Raw genomic sequence first — 9,193 nt, 5'->3', positions numbered from 1 at the left:
TTTTTTTAAATGGGTTTCAAGGCCCGAATTTTGGACTGGGCATTTGGACAGAGTTTCGATTCATTTTGCGCTATTTTAAACCACTTTCGAAAATATTTACATTTTAAAAGGGATTTTGATTTTACAGAAATTTCGTCATGGTTTTGTTTACAAAATGGTGATCACATATGATACAAGCATTCATACAGGAATTATAACAGTATGCTAAGTGCATTTAAAAGGTTTTTGCTTTTGAAAGGTGGGTTGACATACCAAACAATCAAACCCTGGTCTGTGGAGAGGTCCGTGCCAAACATGAGTAAGGTCGGTTCCTAGTCCATTTCCTCGAGTACTGAAAGCCCTTGATACAAACAAGAGTATGTACCACGGTATGGGTGACGTCAATCGCTATCTATCCTTAGGCCCAGATAATAATTTGGACCGTCCAGACGAGACGATTAGTCGAATGGGTTGGGTTAAGCCTAGGAAGGCCGAATGAAACGACCTAAGAAGGTCAAGTAACGAAAACCAGCAACTGTCTCGTATAAACTATTCCCTAACCTTGTTCAAGTTTTACCCTGGGTAACACGTAAGTGTATCATCCCCAGCAGAGTCGCCAAACTGTGGACATGGGCCACCCGCGGCGCGCTCGGAAGCACTTGAATAAGCGTGCATTTGTAGAGTCGCCACCAATTTTTATGGAAAATTGGAACCGTTCGAATACCTCGTGTCATATCAAGACACAAAGTAGTGACACGAACACTAAGAACTCGTTACCCTTAGCATTCTATATCTAGAATGACTCTCGTGGATGCCAATGAACACGGATGTTCACAGAGATCTGGAGTAAGAGGTGAGGATACGTATTAGGAAGTCCTTTTACTGAACACCTAATCTCGCCCGCCTCAATAGCGGCCTCTACTAATGATTAGGGAAATCGTTCATAGTTGATATGTCGTCGATGCAATGTATGCAATGCAACAAACAATAGATTAATCCTAACATGTGAGATTAAACTATGTCGGTGAACATGTAATTAGCACTCAATTATGTCGAATTGAATTTAGGATTGGTTACATATGAGGAACAAGTAAATAAACCACACAATAAACGATAAATAAATAGTGATAAATAAATAGCAATAATTAAAAGTTTAGAAATTAAAGTGACAAAATAGGGCAGATTAAGGGTGATACTACGATTATTAGTTAATTAATGCCTAATTAAAGCTACGTCAAAGCGAGAACGGAAAGTTCAGGGACAGAGATCATGTCAGAACAGGCACAGCATCTGCTGCGTCCTTTAGAAGAGGCGCAAGTATTCCTGCGTCTGTTCTTGGGTTGAGCTCTGGCTGTGAAGTCAGAACCGCGGGTAGTTAATGTTCTTTGGTATGTTTTATGATTGATTGGTATGTTTTATGATTGATTATTGATATTAAACTCAAGTGAAAGTGATTTAGCAGGTTAATTACATATAAAACCGTCATAAAAACTATAAACACGAATTAAAACAAATTAAAAAGAGTTAAAAACGAATCAAATTTAGTTACGATATCGGAAACACAAAAGGAATGAACTTTGAAAGAAATTGTTAAACTGAAATCAAATAATGGAAACATGTACAAAAGACGAACTCCAGAAACTTGATATGGACAAATCGAGTCTCTAAAATCCGAGCTTGATTTAATGACGAAAACCCGCAAATATCGATTTATAAGGGATTTAAGTCGAAAATAAATGTGATAATTGAAAGGAGTGATCAAAACATGGTTTATATACAAAGAAATGAAAGAAAAAAAAAAGACAAAAACAGAACAAAACCACAGAAACCCGAGGAAGAAGAAGAAGAAGAGCAGGAGCAGCGACAGCCTCTGGAAGAGGCGCAGCAGATGTTGGGACCCTTCGAAGAGGCGCAGCTGCTGCTACGTTTCTTCTCGACATCTGGTAACTGCTGTTTCGTAAAAACAGTTTGTAATAAAGGTTTTTTAAAGTCGGTTTTAAATGTATTTTTGACGTGAATCTTACATTAATTGATATAAAAATACAATAAAAAAAGAAGGGTTTTAACACCCTTAGACTTACATGTTTGACGAAACGAGATTAACTAAGTTAACGTTAGTGATTGCTCGACTCGAATGTATGTAGAAAGTGCCCTCGTTGGAGGATTTTAGATTAATTGATTGATTGATGTGTAGTGGTCAAATTGGTCGATCATGCAACGTGACTGGTACTCAGAATGATCGGAGCTTACGTGGTCGATTGATCAAGCACGTAGGCGTCGAAAGCTTAGAGCACGGTCTATAATGCAAAGGGAGAAGAGAAGGGCGAACACTCGCGTGTAAAATATGGAGACCGGAGGTCTCTATTTATACTAAACAATGTGAAGAGTTTTGGAATGACCCAAACTTTGGAAAGAAATCACGGAAATATTCTGTAAACAGCGAAAACAGGCTGGAGAAGAGGCGCAGCACCTGCTGCGATCCTTCCAAGAGGCGCAGCACCTGCTGCGTCATTTTCCCAGAGGTTTCCTCCTGCGGAAGAAAGATTTCCGCGTTTCTATTATAGAATTGCTTTAGATCTATACTTCCTTATTCCTTAAAATATGATATACGGGATATATTTTACCAAAAGATATAAAATTAATTTATGGAATAAATATCCGAATATTCTAGAGCATTCCGACTCGGCATTTTAAACGGTTTCTTAAAAAATGAAACGGTTTTTGACCCGAACTCCAAATGAACTCTAATTATTGTCAAAATAACCGTATCGGTGCGTAGATGACGACCAAGGGGTAGACACAAGTGTTTGAGCTATCACTTGATGATAAACTTACGAACTGTCATAAATCGTTCCGTGTACCAAACATGCGGCCCAATCATCACTGGATGGTTGGCGGAAGGTGTAGAAATGAGGTATCTACACATTTTAATATCAACAAACTTATCCTTTTATGTAATAATAGCATCAAGATTTAGAATGAGACTAGACATAAGGATCTTAACAATCCTGATAAAGACGTGTCAGTTAGAAATGCTATTAGTAAGGAAGAAATTTGGTGGGAGAAACCTAAAAATGGGTTTCTAAAGCTAAATTTTGACGGATCAAAAGTAGATGGTAATAAAGCTGCTCTAGGATATGCTATAAGAGATCATAATAATGGTAAAGTCGTTTTGCTAGGAGCAAAAAAGTGCAGATCTAATAGTATTCTTGTTGCTGAAGCTCTCGCTTTGAAGGAAGACATTTTAGCAGCTAAATACTTAAGAATCTCGAAATTAATTGTAGAAGGTGATAATTTATGTGTTATCAACTCAATCTGTAGTACTTGGCAAAATCTTTGGAAAATCTCTAGTATTATAAAGGATGTAAAATTAGATCTTTAGTTCTTTGATGAAGTGATAATTAAACATTGCTTTCGTGAAGCGAACAAAGTTGCCGACTTTATGACTTCCATTGGACATTCATGTCCAACTCTTTCGAGGTGGTTTGAAAGTCGGTGGCTTCAACTTACCTCTATCATTCGAAAGGATGAGATAGGTTTGTCCTATCTTAGAGGATCAATCTAGTTTTATTACCTTTTCAAAAAAATAAAATAATTAAACTTATAAGAGTTAAACTAAATTTATATGAGCTAAACTTTTTTGAATTTATAAGATACATACTCTCATTTGTTCCATATTTCCTTTTCCATTCAAATCACGTTTTGTTCCCTCTTTCCTTTTTTTGAAAACTTTTATGTGGTCCAAATTCAATTGCATATGAGGTTGAGTGTTTTGTGTGATCCAATTCATTTCCTTAATTCTTATGCCAGAAAAATGGGGAACAAATGAGTGACTTGGAGGGGTTATAAATTAAACTTCTTAACTTTTCTGAACTGAACATATAAAGAGAGTGATTTATTCAATAAATTAAATTAAATACTAATTCATTTATATTATTTCATTCTCTACATAATGAGATCCATCTTGATATTCTTTTAAACAGAAATTTTTCATTTTTCATTCGTTTAAGTAAAACACTCTTTTTGAAAAACAGTTTTGTTAGCGATAGCCTATATGTAAACTTATATATAACTTACTAAATTTTTTTCAAGAAATAGCTTACTATAAAACTCATTTTCCAAAACACAAAACAATTTTTTTTAAAAAAAAAAATTAGGCCAAACAAACTCTATATTTTATTATAAAATAAAATGTCTTAGATTCAACTAAGCAATTTTATGACTAGCAAAGCTACAAGGGCAATGAAGGCTAGCAACAACAACATTGCCTAGATTGAAAATCCGATAAAATAAATGAAGTACATTGAAATTTAACCAGTGATAATTTAAATTTTACAGTATAAAAGAATTACAACCTAAAAATTATCATAATGTAAGGAATCGTTTAATTGGTCAAAGTAATAGGAATAATTATAATAGTTGGGCCTCAACCATTACCTTAATGTTTTGGGTGAGATGGTTCATCTATCAGGTTCGAATTCTGGCAACCTCAATAACTCCTCAAAAACTCACGAAGTGGAATATCAGCACACGGTACGGGAGAGCTTGTGCACTAACTACTCTTCAAGCCCAACGGGCATTTGAGTCAGAGAGCGTAATAGGAATAATTATAAATCTTAAGGTAATGGTTGAAACACAACTATTATAATTATTCATATTACAAAGAACTTCAATTTTTTAGGAACTAGAATTTACTAGTGTACATACAATTTCTATTCGATTCCAATTTAATAAATTTCTCTTTAACAACAATATACCATCTAAGACATACTAACACTTAAGTTTTTACAATTTGCACTCTATTTTAATATCCATTCACAATAACTAGGTTTATCTTACATATGTTATCTTAAGAATACTTATGATATGATCCTCAAATATTAAATCCAAGAACATTTACAACCTTGGATACTGGAACCAAGCATAATCCTTTCTTTCTTAACTCTGTCTCTAGCGTACTCTCCATTACTTGCGTTTTCTGTAATTTCCATCCATTTTCCTGTAGCAAGCAACAATGCATGTCAATTTGTTAATTTTAGACATAATTATTTATCAAATTGATCTTTTCATATTTCATAAGTTATTTATTTATCTATTCCGTTTATATTATCAGAATATCAGTAATGCTTCAAAATACAACAATTTCATATGCCATTTTTTTTCTTTTCAATTTAGGGTTTGGTAGAAGATGAAATATATTTGGCAAATAACATACTCAGTATTTACTTAACGGAAAGATTGACAAACTATTAGTTTGTTTTCTTTCATGTGTTTTTACAAAAAAATTTAAATAACTAATACAAATAGTCATTTGAAGTTTATGGGGGTAACCATTCTAATTACTAATACTTCATTTTTTTAATCTTCTCATTTGTTTTTAGAATAACTTTGACCACCAGTATTTTGAAAAATTATAAAACAAAAATTATAAAACTAAATTATGGACTTTTATTAAAATATCTTTTGCAAAATATTTTTTTGAGAAAGAAAAACACAATACATAATTAGATGTTAAAAAATACGGTTAAAGTTCTGTCTTATACACGGAATAAAACAAATAGGAAGATAAAAAAATAGAGGTAGTAAAGGTCTTAGAAATGAGTTAAATATAACCAATTAAACTAACAAAATAAACCAAGCAACCAACAAACCCTTACCTGGTGAGAAAAATCAATTGCATCCATGTTTTGCGACATCATGTACAAGGTGCTTAGATCATTAACCTAAAATAATGTAAAACAAATGATTGTCAAAATATATACAGATTTTCTAATGTAACGTGTGTCCTTAAGGTACATATAACACATATGAACTATGGAATAGCAAAAAAAAAAAATACATAATGAAATAAAACTACCTTGGGGCTATGAGCAGGTGAGGAAGCAGTATCTTCCAAGTCTTGATCAACAAAAGTCCGGTGGGGATTTCGGGCAGCAGACCACGGCTCGGTTCCCGACACTAACGATGAGTAATCGGAACCCGAAAAATTGTTGGCAATGAAGTCTTGTTCATACAAGTCCCAGCTACTGAACTCATCAGAACAATTACTACTGTCTGAGGTTGATGACACAAACTTAGTCATGTTATTTGTGGAGTTCATAGAATATGCTGCCATTATCTTAACCTTGTAATATTACGTAAATCTCTTAATAATAATAATAATAATAATAATAATAATAATAATAATAATAATAATAAAAGTAATAATTCTGTAATAATTAAGGTTCGATTCTAATAATTAGAGGGTGTATTATTGTTTTTGCTGATTTATTTACCTGTGAATTAAGCTGATGCATGGAAATCGTAGTATATATAGATGATGAGAGGATAAATTATAAGCTAAAATAAAGAAATCAGAATCAAAATGTGGGCCATGAAGATTTTGAAATAGGTTTGTTAAATCAGATGCGGCAGGAGAGCGATAATGATTGGAAGGGATCATTAATACACTTATACACTATATATTTATACGTAATTCCTGACGAATTATGAGTCTATGATACCCAAATATGGCTAATGATAAACGGTACTTGTAAAGTGACCCGTCTTCTTTACCCGTTTTTGTTAACTATTCACTTTTTATGAAACCTACGGAGTATAAAAAAAAAATAGGGATTATTAATAACAATTGTTATTCGATGACAAATAGATTCAAATGTATGTGAATATAAGTAAGCATTTTGTGACCAAAATATTTAGATCACCATTAATATGAGTTTAATAAAATTAGACATGGAGTTTTATTGTAAACCTAAGTAAATTGGCATGAAATACGTAAGTCAGAATAGTGACTCCGACCTCTCCTGCATTAGAATCGGTGGTTTCGTATAAGCTAAGGTTATTATGAACGGCAGATCAGAGTAGTAAAAGATTCCAATGTGGAAAAAGTATGAGCTATTATTAAATAATTGCGTTGTTATTAAAAAAAACACCGTTCCTATGCGTTACTCCATTATCTTAGACAATAATAATGTGCGGAGTACTATATATACTATGATTGCTTCGATCATCATTATTCTACCATAGTATGTTAACATTCAACTTGAGCAAAGTAATTAACGTGGAGTAGTATCCTATTTTTAACAAGGAATTGTAATTTTCGACGATTTTTCTTGTCAGAATCAGTAGTTTCTATATATAGACAAACTTTGGAGAGAATTCTTTTCAGAATCAGTAGTTTCTATATACAGATAAACTTTGGATAGAATTCTTACGAAAGAGATAACTCATTAGGAAAAAAATATGCTAGAGAAAAATTACAATAACCTCTCTTTATTATGGAAAATGAGATGGCGCCACCCGGTGGCACCGATTTTGAGTGTCACCGAGGGCAATATTGTAAATTTAATAACATTCTTATATTTTTTTTAATATTAGTCAAATCATTTAGTCAAGGGTAGAAACGGAATACTAAGTCCTTATTTTTGGAGCGTCAGTGCGTTCAACTTCCGCTCGCTTCCCCGGCAACCGCCAATTCATTTCTGATGCGCCACCGCCGCAATGCTAATGAGACACATTTTCGCCCATAGATGAGCGAAACGATGGAAAACATTTTTCAACTTTTCAACCAAAATGTAACATTCAAACCTCGGACGGAAATCGATTCACAATTCAAACTGAAGTATAATAGAGCTGCATGGTGACGGTTGTCGGCGAAACGAATTCCAATAAGTTCATGGCTTAAGAATTGTTTGGTTTCTATTAACTAATTATAGCTTATGTCGTATAGTTTGAACCCCATGGCTTGATAGGTATGATTACTATGATTGTACATCATTTATATATTAACATCATATACTTTGATGGGTATGAATGTATGATTGTACATCATTTAACTATTCATGCCTTTAGCACCACCGTTAAATCACACATGGTTTTATGGGTATGATTGTATATATGAACCTTGCGGAAGGAAGAAACGAGTAGAGAAGCCGTAGCTTTGTAAATTCCAGCACAAACCTTAAGGAGACTGCAGACAAAATGAGTTTACTTTTCTGCCCCTCCTTTCAATACGGCAAATCTAAACTACTTTTGATATCTATTATAATTTTATTATTTTAATTAGGGTGGCGCCGAGATTGTGTACCACCCGGTGGCGCCCTAACATTGTCCCTTTATTATATCGTTAATATCCAAAATCAGTTCTCAACCATAACACCCATTTACATATCGTTAGGGCGTCTATAATAGATGAACGCATTCTGAGTTTGTCATGTGAATTCATCAAACACACAAACTTTTTACAACAAATTTCTTAACAACAATAAACAAGTTTCTTTAAGGTTTATACAATAACCTCACTCTTTAATTTCTTACCTCTCTCCAAACCCTTAGAAGTATTAGCATGAAGCCATGAACAAATCGATTCATCTTTTTGCAACAATAGAGGAGTTTGTACACAACCTTTTAAAAATTGTATACAAATCTTTGGTGACAAACTTTTATTGTGGATGATCTTAGGTCATATGGGCGCATACAATACAAAATACGGAGTAAATAGGAACAAACAAAGTCCATTTTCAATTTTTTACCTCACTACAAGTTATGTTACTAGAATACTAGGACATATTGAAGTTTATGCAATTTCTTGTCTTGTCTATAGTACCAAAGAAGCATGCAAGGTATTATATCTCAGTTATTTTGCTATGACATTAATGCACATATTTGGTCATCCACAATTTTTTTCTTTAAGATGATATTTTCCGTCTAAAGGTTAAAACGGTCAAGTATAATGAATGAAATAAAAGAAAAATTTTAGAAATTAACAAAAGGTTTGTCGGTGGGATATATTTGACCACTTTGTAAAGAATAGGATGAAAGTAATATTTGCATTGATAAATCATATGAATACAATAGGTGGGTATTTATACAATTAGATCAACTTGACGGACAAGGTAACAATCCTAGAATTACTATAATTACAAAGATACGGTAAATATAAAATATGCACAAAAAGATTACGAAGGATCTTTAACAGCCTCCCGCAAGATGGACGAGCTAAAAGCGAGACCAAGCTTGGATAGTAGAAACCGATGTCGATATCGTAGCAAAGGCTTAGTGAGAATGTCAGCTAGTTGATCATCGCTAGAGATATGTTGCACTCGAAGAGTGCCCATTTGAACTTGCTCACGAACAAAGTGAAAAGCTAACGCAACGTGTTTCATTTTCGAGTGAAAAACCGGGTTAGCAGCATAGTGAGTGACACTTAAATTAT

General features: G+C 33.5%; 1 protein-coding gene across 1 annotated transcript; it reads right to left on the bottom strand.

Moving 5' to 3' along the window:
• Nucleotides 1–4,852: 4,852 nt before the first annotated feature.
• Nucleotides 4,853–6,094, bottom strand: LOC141644211 (vascular-related unknown protein 4-like). Its single transcript, XM_074453682.1, has 3 exons — nt 5,837–6,094; nt 5,637–5,702; nt 4,853–4,978 (listed from the first exon to the last, which is right to left on the bottom strand). The coding sequence occupies exons 1-3, from the start codon at nt 6,092–6,094 to the stop codon at nt 4,853–4,855; spliced, it is 450 nt and encodes a 149-aa protein (XP_074309783.1).
• Between the last annotated feature and the right edge of the window lie 3,099 nt (nt 6,095–9,193).

The sequence above is a fragment of the Silene latifolia genome, chromosome 1 (assembly GCF_048544455.1).
Source record: "Silene latifolia isolate original U9 population chromosome 1, ASM4854445v1, whole genome shotgun sequence".
NCBI lineage: Eukaryota > Viridiplantae > Streptophyta > Magnoliopsida > Caryophyllales > Caryophyllaceae > Silene > Silene latifolia.
Note: the sequence above shows the minus strand (reverse complement) of the source record. Positions and strands in the feature narration are given on the sequence as shown.